Consider the following 13,687-nt stretch of genomic DNA (forward strand, 5'->3'; position numbering starts at 1 on the left):
TAGAATCAATCCACTCATTTCATTGTCTCAAGCTTTTAAATTTCCAACTCAAATATAGGTGGAGGTGGGGGGGAGGAGAGGTGTGTATATGTGTGTGTTCAGTTTTGTCTGAATTGTGACAAAACAGAAATGAAAAACAACTCATTGACAAACCCCTAAAGGAATAAAGGGTTTATATATCAAGACTCTCAACTCTAACAAAAGTCACAGAAGCCTGAGGAGGCAAAAATTATTTCCTGACTTGTCACAATGTGACTATAGTAAACCCACTATAGAGAAAATGTATAAAGAGTTGTATACAATTCTTGAGTCAAAAATTACCTACTTTGATTTTAAAAAGAAAAAAATGTTTTCAAAAATTCACCACGGTCTTAATTTCTCACACTGAAATTTCAGTGGATATGATAGTACGGCTTCATGCCTCTCCTCCCCTGAGCTTCATAGGATCATTTTAAACAAAATCCAAAATTCTCTAATTCTTATTCTCTGTGATTGAAAATAGTTATGAAGTACAGAGAAAGATCCCAATTTTTTTTTTAAAGATTTTATTTATTTGACAGAGAGAGAGAGAGAGACACAACGAGAGCAGGAACACAAGCAGGGAGAGTGGGAGAGGGAGAAGCAGACTTCCCACCAAGCAGGGAGCCCCATGCGGGGCTCGATCCCAGGACCCTGGGATCATGACCTGAGCCAAAGGCAGATGCTTAACGACTGAGCCACCCAGCCGCCCTGAAAGATCCCAATTTATACCGAGAGTTGCTTTTCTTCTAAACTCTGCACAATAAGGATGATTTGATGTTACTATTTAGTATTGAGCTTAGCTGCTCAACACTTAGATGTCTGGTAGACAAGGGGAGGATTTGTTGTCCACTGCTGGCTCAGAACACGTGAGTGAGGCACCACCATCACCTGGTGGCTAGATTCTCTCCTGAGCAGTAACTCAACTTCCTAAAGACTGCTACTGAGAAGTGTAAAGCCCACAAGTTCCGAGCTAACTCCTCCTGCCCTGTCTACCCCCTGGGAACCTGGGACATCTACCCACCACCTTCCCCACCTCTTCCTGTCCCTCTGTTGTCATCTTTTCCTTTGAAGTCCTTGGAACTTTGTTCCTGTTTCCCTACTCCCTGATTTCCATCCTGCATTCCCCTCATTAATCCTTATTCTCCCTGCCCCACTGCTGAGCTTTGGCATTCCCTTTTGCTAACACCTCCCCTTCAAGTTTTTAAATTCATTACGGTTGAGGAGGAAGTGTGAAGGGGCAGGAACAATAGGGGCATCCAGAGATATAAGCAGTCAGCCCACTCATCATCATGCAATGCTCCTATTTCCAGGTGCACTCAGTAAGAATTCTAAAAAGAAAAGGACAAGAAAGCTGCAGTTAAGGCAAGAGAGCCCTGCTAGTCCCTGGTCATCATCCTTTTGTCAAAGGTTCTGGGCCACGAGTACAGCAACACAGGGGTCGTCTTAGAGCCCCACCAGCCCCATCACTCTGTGAGTCCCAGATGAGGACCCCTCAAGCTGACCCTTTCAGTATCTCTCAGGGTACCCAATTCCTAGTCGATCCAGAAACTTGTGTTTGAGTTGTAGGGGTTTATAATACCAGTATTTAGTGAGGGCTTACTATGTGTGTGGCACTATCCTAAAAGCTTTACATGCAATATTTTATTTAACTCCCACAGAAATCCTACAGTGTAGGTTCTATTGTTATGTCCACTTTCTGGATGAGCAAAGTGAGGCCCAGAGAGGTTCAGTAACTTGTTTGAGGCCACACAGTAAGTGACACATTGGGATATGAATCCAGGCAATCTAAGGCATATACAGCTGGAATACTAAAATGAATAAAATCGCTTTCCTTCAAGGACTGTACAGTTTAGTAAAGGCAGACTATGATAAGGATTCTAAAGGTCTAATTACCAAAGTGTTATGGGAGGGGTGCAAATGAGGAAGAGTACATCAGATTGGTAGCTGACAAAGAGCCTGATGGCTTTGAGTCCTCACAACCAACAACACTATCTTCATAGGTTTATTAGGCATAATTAATGTTTGCTGATATAAAGAATAAGTAAAAAATCTCAAGAGACGATAACACCTAAAACCTGTATAATTCTTTAAGAGTTTACAAAACACTCTTACACAATTGTGTCACTTTATTCTCTCAACAACCCTGTGAGGAGATAATATTGTTCCTATATGTGAATAAGAAACCTTGGTAAGGTCATCTCTGGCTCACAAGCAGTAGATGAACTAAATTAACTCATGTAAAGTCCATAGCCTTTACAAAGTCATGGTGAGAGAGAGCTTTGTCACTTCGAAAAGGCCCTAAGAGATTTAATGCCATACTCATGGCCACACAGAGCTTAAAGAGCAGAGCTATAACTAGAATTTATAGCTCTGATCCCAAATGTATACTCTTTCCTCTGGCTGGCTACAAAATCATTGGAATATAACTCTGAAAACCAGAAAGTGTTTTGCTTTCACTTTGTTAATGTTCAAAAACAAAAACCACAGTGGTGAAGAATATTGGGATATTGACTCCATATCCTGATGGAAAGATAGATTCGTAGAATTAATTGGAATGCCATATTTGAATCTCCCTTTTAAGACATTCCCACACCTAAAGTTCTTCTTTATCTTCTTTACCCTCTACAATATTATCTCTTTTTTTTTGCAGTCTAAAAATAAGAATCCAAAATGTCTCATGCAATATGAGTATACTTACAGGAAAAGAGGTTTGATATGGACAAAAATCAGGATGAAATTGTAAAAATGGAAATGTGTAAGATTGTAGGTATTTTTATTTTAAAATTAAATTTCAGATCCTAACAAATGTATGCTGAGTGTCTACTAGTATCTAATACATTTTTTTGGTCTTATAATTAAATGAATTTGAGAAGAATAAGAAAAGATGGGAGAAAGAACAGAAGGAGGAGAGGAGACTAACAATGGACATCATAGCTATTACTCATGGATCCACCCTTTCGTTGGTAAAAAAAAAAAGAAATCCTTGCCTTATATATTTCACCCCCACAAATTAGTAATTGCTTATAAACAGAACATCGGCTATGTACTTTTTCTAATGTAGAAAATAACATGTTGCACCTCTAAATTTTAGCAAGAAACTTCTTTTTCAATACAGTTTAGACAAATGTTTTTTAGAAAGTTTTACTTCTCTGGAAATTTTCAACTTTCTGTCTCACATATATTTAAAAATAAAAGAGTTTATTTACAACAATTAGTGAGAAACAAGTAACTCTGACTTGAAGCTATAAAATTTAAAATAACAAAGAGGGCAATTAGACTGCCGCATGGCCTCTCTGAAAAGACCAAGGTGCTAGGAAAGATTAGATGAGTCAAAGATTAGGAAAGATTAGATGGGTCAAAAAAAAAGCTAAAGGACACCCTTGGTCAGGACTGGAGTTTAGGTTAGATTCATCTTTCTAGTTATTTCATTTCTGAAGGTGAAATTTCCAATTCATGTAGTTGAAGAATGCCTTTGTTTTAAAACAAAACCTTTACGGTTGTAAACACCTAAAACATGAATGCCTTTCTTTTGAGGGTGGGAGCACTCTTCCTATAAATAAGCTAAACCACTATATTCATGTAATGTTCAAATATGCTCGTGCCCAGTAAAGGGTTTATTTCTACCACCAGATAAGAAAACCAAAACACAACAAGATCGCTTCTGTCAAGTAAAGGAGGACAGTGTGCCTGGCTCCCAGGGTCCAAGCCTCGGCAGTATCGAGAGCTTTGTAGTGTGTTTTTCTAATAGTTTACTTGGTTCTTTTAATGCAAGTCAATCTATGCAGTGATGGAATCACACTCTACATTTTTCCCCCTTGTCCCAAAATAAAACTAGGAGCTCTGGAAATTCAGCCCAAACATGTTTTAAAATTTCTTTTTAAGTGAAGGGGCATTGAGGATTCCTTATCTGGAAAATAAAGGTGAGTAACTTCTTTATCTGCCAGCTAATTGACCATCTCAGACAAGCTCCTTTCCTTGCTTAAAATGTATTGATAAGCTGACATAAATTAATTTAGAATTCTAAGTTTGGACAGCTAGAGGTTATGCATCAGAATTAGGTGCAACATCCTCTCCTCGCTTCAATTCCAGCATCCAAGCCCCAAGGCCCTAATGCTGGAAGCCCAGGCTCAAGGCAATTAGGATGACGATTTTAATGGAGTAAGGAGAAGCATATGGTACCAATTAGGAGTGGGGTTAAAACCCAGATGGCCTGGGTTTAACTCCTGGCTCTCCTGATGGCAAGCTATTTGATGGCACTGTTTTCTCATCTATAAAATAGGAACAATAATAATAGTACATAACCTGCCTTCATTGAGCTACTGCAGAGATTAAATGAGTTAAACCTCAGAGAGCAGAAGGTATATTTATACTTCTAAGTGATTATAGCAGTTCACCCATAAAAACATTTGTTTGCCCTGAAAAAATAGTTTTATAGGTGCCAAGTAGTTAAACATAGAAAAACTTTGAACAAACTGAGTTATTCAAGAGACACGGCAGAGTTTTAGCATTTGGAGGACCCCTTTCCTCACTTATCCAAAGATTAAACCAACAGAGCTATAATTGTAGGAATCAGACCAAGATCAATGGAGATAAAAATTTCATCTTTGTTATTAATAAAGCTGCTGGAGGGCCACCCAGGTGGCTCAGTCAGTTACGCATCCTACTCTTGGTATCAGCTCAGGTCATGATCTCAGGGTCCTGAGATTGAGCCCTGAGTCAGACTCTGCACTTAGCATGGAGTCTGCTTGTCCCTCTCCCTCTGCTCCTCCCTCACCCCTGCTCACTCTCTCTAAAATAAAATAAAATAAAATAAAATAGCAAGCAAGCTGCTGGAGACCAGGCTATAGGTCTGTGGGCTAAGTGGGCTTGCTAGTACTTGACCTGTTAGATTCATCTCGCTATAGACAAGGGAAGCTCTAAATTACCAAGACCCTCCTACCACCCCCACCATGAGGATCTCCTCCTGTAAAATTGTTGGAATGAAGGAGCAGGGCAGAATGTACTGTGCACACAGGCAGAGCCCAAAGAGAAAGGGAAGAAAGGAGGCTCTGGGTCATGCACACACTCCCTGCCCCCAAACACAGCAATCACAGAAGTCACTCCTGGGAGAGGAGAGTGGGCAAGGAAGTTCAAGAAGCTCAAAGTGTTATTTTGGGGCTGTCCCTCCAAGTGAAAAATATAAAGAATGAGACCTAGGGAAGAGTGGAGAATAAGCATTCCCATCCCATCATGCAGCCACAATTAAAGGCCACATCTGTGCCACCCAGTCAGGCAGCCACAAGTCACATATGGCTATTTAAATCTAAACAACAACAAAAAAATCTAAATTGGGGCACCTGAGTGTCTCAGTCCGTTAAGCATCTGCCTTTGGCTCAGGTCATGATCCTGGGGTCCTGGGATGGAGTCCCACATCGGGCTCCCTGCTCAGCAGAGCGTGTGCTTCTCCCTCTGCCTCTGCCTCTCTTTCTCTCTCTCTAAAATAAATAATCTTTTAAAAAAATCTAAATTAAAATGAAATAAAATTTTAAATTCAGTTCCTCAATTGCACTAGCCACATTTCAAGTGCTCAGTATCCACATGGGGCTGTTGGCTGTCACATTGGGCAGCACAAAGATATATTTCCTTCACTGCAGAAAGTTCTTTTGGACAGTGCTGGGACACACAGATCACTGACTTCATGGAAACTTGTCTAAATGTGTGATTCATCTTAAAGCAATGCTAATGATACGCCCTTTGAACTACTTTTCTTCCACCTGATGCTTGCACTTACACTTGCCTTTCATGACTCATTCCATAGACAGTTTTGCAAGAGCACACAAGCACGTGTACTATAACATAGAAAATATAACTAAACTAAGAATGAAGACCAAGGAAAATACAAATTAGTATATCAAGGCTAGAGGGCAAGTTGGAGCACAGATAAGCTGGCCTACATGAGGTCCTACATTGAGACATATCTTTGATTCCTGCCTTTCTGGGACTCACCAGAAAGAATGTGATAAATGAACACACTAGAGTATGGAGTATTAGTGAACAGGTGATTTCAGTCTAATATTTATCCCTGTTAGAGCATGTACAGGGATTTGCACAGTTCTTATGAATACCTGAAGTTGGAATATATCTAGCATTGCCACTGAAATATTCAACTCCAAATAAAGTAATAGTTAAATGTGTGGCATACTTTAATTTTTTGCTAATTCCTCTATAATCTAACACCATTTCTGGCATAAAGTAGTTGCCAAAAAATTTTTTTAATGCATACTTCTTAGAATTCCATATATGTCAGTTTTAAAAAAGAAAGTTAAGGTTAACTATCTAGGTTCAGCAAAACTCTTTCACTGTAATCATTTTAATTGAAAGTAGAACTAAAACAAGTTACATGAAGCCCTTTCTTCTTAAGGAAAGAATCCTGAATATATGTGATCTTTTCTTACTTAGAGCACATAGATGTATTTTAGTATCCCACTGATCCACAACACCCTGAATTTTTAAAGTTTATAACCATTTTTCCCTCTGTCTTCTTTCTTACAAAAGACTGACATTTATTCATTCAGCCGACACTTACTGTCTGTCTGCCTTCTACAATCCAACACGGCCCTAGGTGTGAGAGAGCAAGCAAATCAAAGTGCTCTTTGCCTTCAAGAATCCTGCAGTCATCTCAGGTCAGAGAATCACAGCACATAGGCTGGAAAGGATCTTGGAGATCATATAATGGTCTAACACCTTGATGTGACACATGAAGAAACCAAAGGAAGAGAAGATAGAGTGCTGTCACTGAAGGAATGGAGCAGACTCAGTTCGAACCCAATTCCCTTTGGTGACCTTCCACTATACAGGTATCCCCAGGTTTTTGAAAGTTTGCATTATACCACTTCACTTTACAAAAGACCTACGTTAGTACTTGTTTTCACTAACCGAAAGAAATCAGAAAAGGATTTTTACTTTTATGAGAAAAAGGAAAAGTAAAAACAGCATTCAGCCTTTGCTTTGCAGCAAACCCTTACAGAGGTAGTGTGCACCGGAGAGCAAGAGCAGCCCCACCAAGCTCTTTCTCAGGGAACTATCCTCAGCATCTCGGCATCAAGCCACTACAGCTTTGAATGATCTGTGAACATTTGTGCTTTATCTTGTTTTGCGCATCCGTTAGCAAGATGTATCCTAAGGTATCAGAAAGGCATAAGAGAGATTATTTTGGGGGTCTGGGAATACTCCAAAAGTTGTCCATATAAATTAATGGTAATTGCTTCTTTGCTTTACACCATGTTGGCTTATGTAAGGCTTCATAGAAACGCTCTTCTTTCAGATAACAAAGGATACCTGCATCTGTTCCCCTCTTTCCTACAGGGTGTGTTCTTCTAAGAGATGCCACCTTCTTTTTTTTTTTTTTTAATGGGAGAAGATATTTGCAAATGACAGATCAGATAAAGGTCTAGTATCCAAAATCTATAAAGAACTTATCAAACTCAACACCCAAAGAACAAATAATCCAATCAAGAAATGGGCAGAAGGCATGAAAAGACATTTTTCCAAAGATGACACCCAAATGGCCAACAGACACATGAAAAAGCATTCAATATCACTCGGCATCAGGGAAATCCAAATCAAAACCTCAGTCAGATGCCACCTTCTAACATATTGTTGCTAAGCTTTAATGAGCTGGAAAATAAGCTGGATAAGCTAATTTAAATCATGTCTATTATTAAACACAGCTGACCCTTGAACAACATGGGGGTTAGAGGCACCAATTCCCCACGCAGTCAAAAATCCATGTATAAATTTTGACTCCTGCAAACTTAACTATTAATAGCCTGTTGACCAGAAGCCTTACCGATAACAGTTAATTAACACTTATTTTGGTATGCTGTATGTATTATACACTGCATTCTTACAATAAAGTAAGCTAGAGAAATGAAAATGTTAAGAAAATCATAAGGAAGAGAAAATACATTTATAGTACTATACTGTATATATTGGAAAAAAACCCACATATTAGGTGACCTGCACAGTTCAAACCCATGTTGTTTGAGGGTCAATTGTAAAATGTGAGAACCCAGAGGACTCTCCTACGTATAAGGGGAGCCCAGGCCACAGAACACGGACTGTGAGACCTCGGTCTTGGCTGTGCCAACACTTTTGTGCTTATTTTTGGTTCTCAGCTATTTTCCAAAGAATTGAGGTTGTTAGGGAAATAAACATTTGTCTCTTTAGTGGGTGAGCTCTTTTGTTATTGGCCTGTCCACTGTCTCCTTAGCATAGTCTGTTCCAGAGGATCAGTATACACAAACGGTGCATTAATGAAAGAAGACTGTTTCTGAAAGGGAATGGTTAGGAGTCTCAACTGAGCTATTCTTGTAAATAGATCTTGGGGCAATTCCTTTTTCCTGTGGGAAAATGTCTCAAATTTAATGAAGAACACAACTTGATACATAAAACTGCACTGAACACAAAAATTTTCATAAATAATCTAGTATGTATTTGACATATAGACTACAATAACTTGAATTCTTAATCTCTGATCTGGTTAGCTTTTATTGCCCTTCATTTAATATGAACTACAGTTCATCACATATATTATAGTCATTGAACTGATCCCTTGAATTTTTTTCCTTTTTTTTTATTATGTTAATCACCATACATCATTAGTCTTTGATGTAGTGTTCCATGATTCATTGTTTGCATATAACACCCAGTGCTCCATTCAATACGAGCCCTCTTTAATACCCATCACCAGGTTAACCCATCCCCCACCCCTTTCCCCTCTAGAACCCTCAGTTTGTTTCTCAGAGTGACCCCTTGAATTTTAACAAGGAAATTGTAACATAGGCAGCTTGAGAATATAAATTATAGCGCATTTGATATGCAAGGCAAAACTTCATAAATAGCATTTATTAGTTCAGAACAATCAATAGACATTTTTGGATTCTTATCACTCAGGAAGAAGCATATCAACTATATTGCAAATTAACAGTAATAATCCTATTACTGAGGGATAGGATTCAAAATATGTGAGAAAAAAACTGTTCTTAAAGTACTCTGGAGCATTTTAAAAGCTCTTATTTATATGAAATGATTGACAGCTTGATTCAAAATCTTTTGTCTGTGTCCTGTGTCCTGGCCACATCACTCTGAACCTCCAGCTCACTTACCTTCCACAGGAGTCAAACTCTGGCTTTCATAAGCCACATCACCTGGATTTCTCATTCCATCTCTTAAGAGTCTACCAGTATTGCCGTACCTCTCCATCCAGGCTTTGTCAGAATGACTAGGCCTATATAAGGCCTGTAGGGCTTGCCTAGTCCTGAGGATTTCTCAGCAGAGCAGTGCTCTCAGGGCCTCTGGATGAGACCACAGCTGCTGTAGGCCATTCTCCCATGCAACCAGAGCAGCTTATCCAGAGCATCTCCCTGCCTCTTGTTCAGCCTTACTTTTGCAGGCTCCTAATTGCTTACCAGGCTGAGTGTTTTCTCCTGGGAAGTGACTGTATTCCAACAAGGACAGAGACACTGCCACCCAAACTGGGGACATTGGGAAAGTATCCCCTTCAACAAAGCAAGGATGTCTGCTCTCACCACTCTGTTCAGGGTTGTATAGGAGGTCAAGGGCAGTGCCAGAAAATGAAAAGGTACCCAGACCAGAAGGGGAAAATGAAATCATCTTTTTTTTTAGTAGATGACATGATTGTCTGCATAGAAAATCCCAGAGGATCTACAAGAAAGTTACTAAAACTAGTAAGTGTGTTTAGCAAGGTCTCCACATACAAGGTCAATATATAAAACCCCATTGTTTTTATATATACTACCTGTGAACAGTTAGAAATTGAAATATCTAAGTACCATTTACAGTAGCACCAAAAAACATGAAATACTTAGGTATAAGCCTTACAAATATGTGCACAATCTCTATGCTACAAACCATAAAATACTGATGAAAGAAATCAAAGGTGTAAATAAAAGGAGAGGTGTATACCATGTTCATGGATCATAAGACTCAATATCATTAGGCAGTTAATTCCCCCCAAATTATCTATGGATACAATGCTGTCCTAACCCAAATTCCAGCAGACTTTTTACAGACATTGACAAGCTGATTCTAATATTTATGTAGAGGAGTGCCTGGCTGACTCAGTCAGTGGAGCACAGGACTCTTGATCTCAGGGTTGCCATGTCCCATGTTGGGTGTAGAGATTACTTAAAAACTTAAAAAAAAAACAGATAAATAAAACTTATGTAGGAAGGCAAAGGAATTAGAATAGCTAAAACAGTTTTTGAAAAGAACAAAGTTGGAGGATTCATGGTACCTGATTTAAATCTTACTGTACTGTCACAGTAATCAAAACAGTGTGGTATTATCAAAAGAAGAGATACATAGATCAGTGGAACAGAATAGTCTAGAAATAGTCCCACACATATATGGCCAACTAATATTTGACAACAGTACAAAGGCAATTAAATGGAGAAAGGATATCTTTTAACAAATGGTGTTGGAACAATTGGGCATCCATATGCAAAATATATATATACACACATATACCTTTAACTACACATCTTGCTATGTATAAAAATTAACTCAAAATGGTCACAGACCTAACTGTAAAACCTTAAATTATAAAACTCCTAGGAGAAAATATATACTCTAAAAAAATAAAGTCTATTAAAAGAACATAAAAAAATTATATTGTTATTAACATAACAAAAAATTAAAAAATAAAAAAAATTTAAAAGATCACAAGGGAAATTGAAAAAGAGATAATCACTTAGGCTTATCTGAGTTACCATGCTATTCAAAGTAATTAATCAATATGCTTTTTTTTTTTTTTTTTTTTTTTAAAGATTTTATTCATTTATTTGAGAGAGAAAGAGCACACATGAGAGGGGGGAGGGTCAGAGGGAGAAGCAGACTCCCTGCCGAGCAGGGAGCCCGATGCGGGACTCGATCCCGGGACTCCAGGATCATGACCTGGGCCGAAGGCAGTCGCTTAACCAACTGAGCCACCCAGGCGCCCTAATCAATATGCTTTTAACAACATTTTATAATTGAGACTTCTTTACTAATACATTCTGGTATTCTCTTAATTATTATGAATTAGTATAGATTCACCAAATTTGCAAATGTAAATACTTCAGTACATATGCTATTTTAATCTGAGATAAATTCTGTAATAAACAATATTAAATACTCACAGCAACAAATTGGTTATTTTCTAATTTAACGATGTCTCCCACTTTGACATTCATCCATTTTTCATTCTGCAGTCTAAGAACAAAAACAAAATTAATTGTTTTCAGGAACAGAGCAGAATCAAGGGAGTGTATTCACAATGGTACATCATATAACAGAAGCAGATAAGACTTTTCTAAAATGCTAAATTCAAAGGAGCTTACATAATAAAATCTTTTACCTGAGTGATGTGGGAACTAAGGCCCAGAGAGGCCAAGTGATTTGCCCAAGGATACCCAGTGAGTTAGGGGTATCCCTGGGACTAACTCAAGATGCCTAACCCCTTATTATGTTGAGTGAAATAAGTCAAACGGAGAAAGACATGTATCATATGATCTCACTGATATGAGGAATTCTTAATTGTAGGAAACAAACTGAGGGTTGCTGGAGTGGGGGGTGGGGTGGGAGGGATGGGGTGACAGGGTGATAGACACTGGGGAGGGTATATGCTCTGGTAAGCGCTGTGAATTGTGCAAGACTGTTGAATCTCAGATCTGTACCTCTGAAACAAATAATGCAATATATGTTAAGAAAAAAAAGAAGAAGAAGAAGGTAGCGGGAGGGGAAGAATGAAGCGGGGGAAATCGGAGGGGTAGACGAACCATGAGAGACGACGGACTCTGAAAAACAAACAGGGTTCTAGAGGGGTGGGAGGATGGGTTAGCCTGGTGGTGGGTATTGAGGAGGGCACATTCTGCATGGAGCACTGGGTGTTATGCACAAACAATGAATCATGGAACACTTCATCTAAAACTAATGATGTAATGTATGGGGATTAACATAAGAATAAAAAAAAAATAAAATCAAAATCAAAATGGGAAAAAAAAAAAGATGCCTAACCCTTGGCTATGTGATCTTTCCATCACCCATGGTGCCAGCTTTATATACCAGCTATTAACTCTTGCTTATGTTTCCTTGACCAGAACAGTGGCCATTGGGGGGGGGGGGGGCAGTACTAAATTCAGTCATTGACATTCTTTTCAGACTCTATATTTAAAAATATAGAAATAAAACATCACTGCCATTATCTCCACAGTCTGTTTAACCAGAGGCAAAGAAAAGTGGTCCAGGGCAATAGCTAAAATGCAAGTAAGAGAAAAAGTATAAAAATTTTGGAAAGGACATGAATAATGAGTGATAAAAGCAGCCTTGGAAGACTGAATGAGGAAGAACACCCACCAATCATCCATAAGCACTGTGACTGAAGGACAGCCTCTTGGCACTTTAATGGCTAGGACCAACAGCTCAGAATTGAGAACAACCTGGCTGAGATGCTGCCCTGTTTTCTTTTGGGCTTATGTATATAATGGAGCCCCTAGTCTACCCTTCACCAGGTTCAAAAGGGTTTATGATAAAAAGCTATTGTGTTTAATGTAGGGATCCGAAGGGGTACGTGCACCCCGATGTTTATAGCAGCAATGTCCACAATAGCCAAACTGTGGAAAGAGCCAAGATGTCCATCGACAGATGAATGGATAAAGAAGATGTGGTATATATATACAATGGAATATTATGCAGCCATCAAAAGGAATGAGATCTTGCCGTTTGCAACGACGTGGATGGAACTGGAGGGTGTTATTCTGAGCGAAATAAGTCAATCAGAGAAAGACATATATCATATGACCTCAGTGATATGAGGAATTCTTAATCTCAGGAAATAAACTGAGGGTTGCTGGAGTGGGGGGTGGGGTGGGAGGGAGGGGGTGACTGGGTGATGGACACTGGGGAGGGTATGTGCTCTGGTAAGCGCTGTGAATTGTGCAAGACTGTTGAATCTCAGATCTGTACCTCTGAAACAAATAATGCAATATATGTTAAGAAAAAAAAAAGAAGAAGAAGATAGCAGGAGGGGAAGGATGAAGGGGGGAAATCAGAGGGGGAGACGAACCATGAGAGACGATAGACTCTGAAAAACAAACTGAGGGTTCTAGAGGGGAGGGGGTGGGAGGATGGGTTAGCCTGGTGATGGGTATTGAGGAGGGCACATTCTGCATGGAGCACTGGGTGTTATGCACAAACAATGAATCATGGAACACCACATCTAAAACTAATGATGTAATGTATGGTGATTAACATAACAATAAAAAAATTTTTAAAAAGCTATTGTGTTTAGTTGGTTGGGCCCCTTGTGACATGTTGGGGAGTCAGGCCATCTGGAAACAGACCACCTGTGGCAGAATACCAGGTTGCTAATCATCCCTTCTGAAATTCTCTGAAACATAAACCAGCTTTGTTTTCTGAGTTAAAAGCCTTCCTCACACTTCTTTCCCAGCAATCCTCTTTTAAGAGAGCAGGCTGGGATGAGGACAGGTTCCCCAACAAGTTAAGGTGGGCAGGTAAATTTCATTCTGCAACTTAAAAAACAAACCCTAATTTATTTGTTTTTATAGGCTGGAAAACAGTTTTAAATATTTATACAACTGTGAAATATGCCTCACACTATCAACCC

At 39.1% G+C, this 13,687-nt stretch overlaps 1 protein-coding gene across 1 annotated transcript in view; it reads right to left on the bottom strand.

Moving 5' to 3' along the window:
• Positions 1-13,687, bottom strand: part of ATP8B4 (ATPase phospholipid transporting 8B4 (putative)) — a 243,701-nt gene that overhangs the window by 122,839 nt on the left and 107,175 nt on the right. The window contains exon 6 of the mRNA XM_021693958.1: positions 11,202-11,274. Within this exon, the coding sequence (XP_021549633.1) occupies positions 11,202-11,274 (73 nt within the window). The remainder of the gene's footprint in view (positions 1-11,201; positions 11,275-13,687) is intronic.

The sequence above is a fragment of the Neomonachus schauinslandi genome, chromosome 9 (genome assembly GCF_002201575.2).
Source record: "Neomonachus schauinslandi chromosome 9, ASM220157v2, whole genome shotgun sequence".
NCBI lineage: Eukaryota > Metazoa > Chordata > Mammalia > Carnivora > Phocidae > Neomonachus > Neomonachus schauinslandi.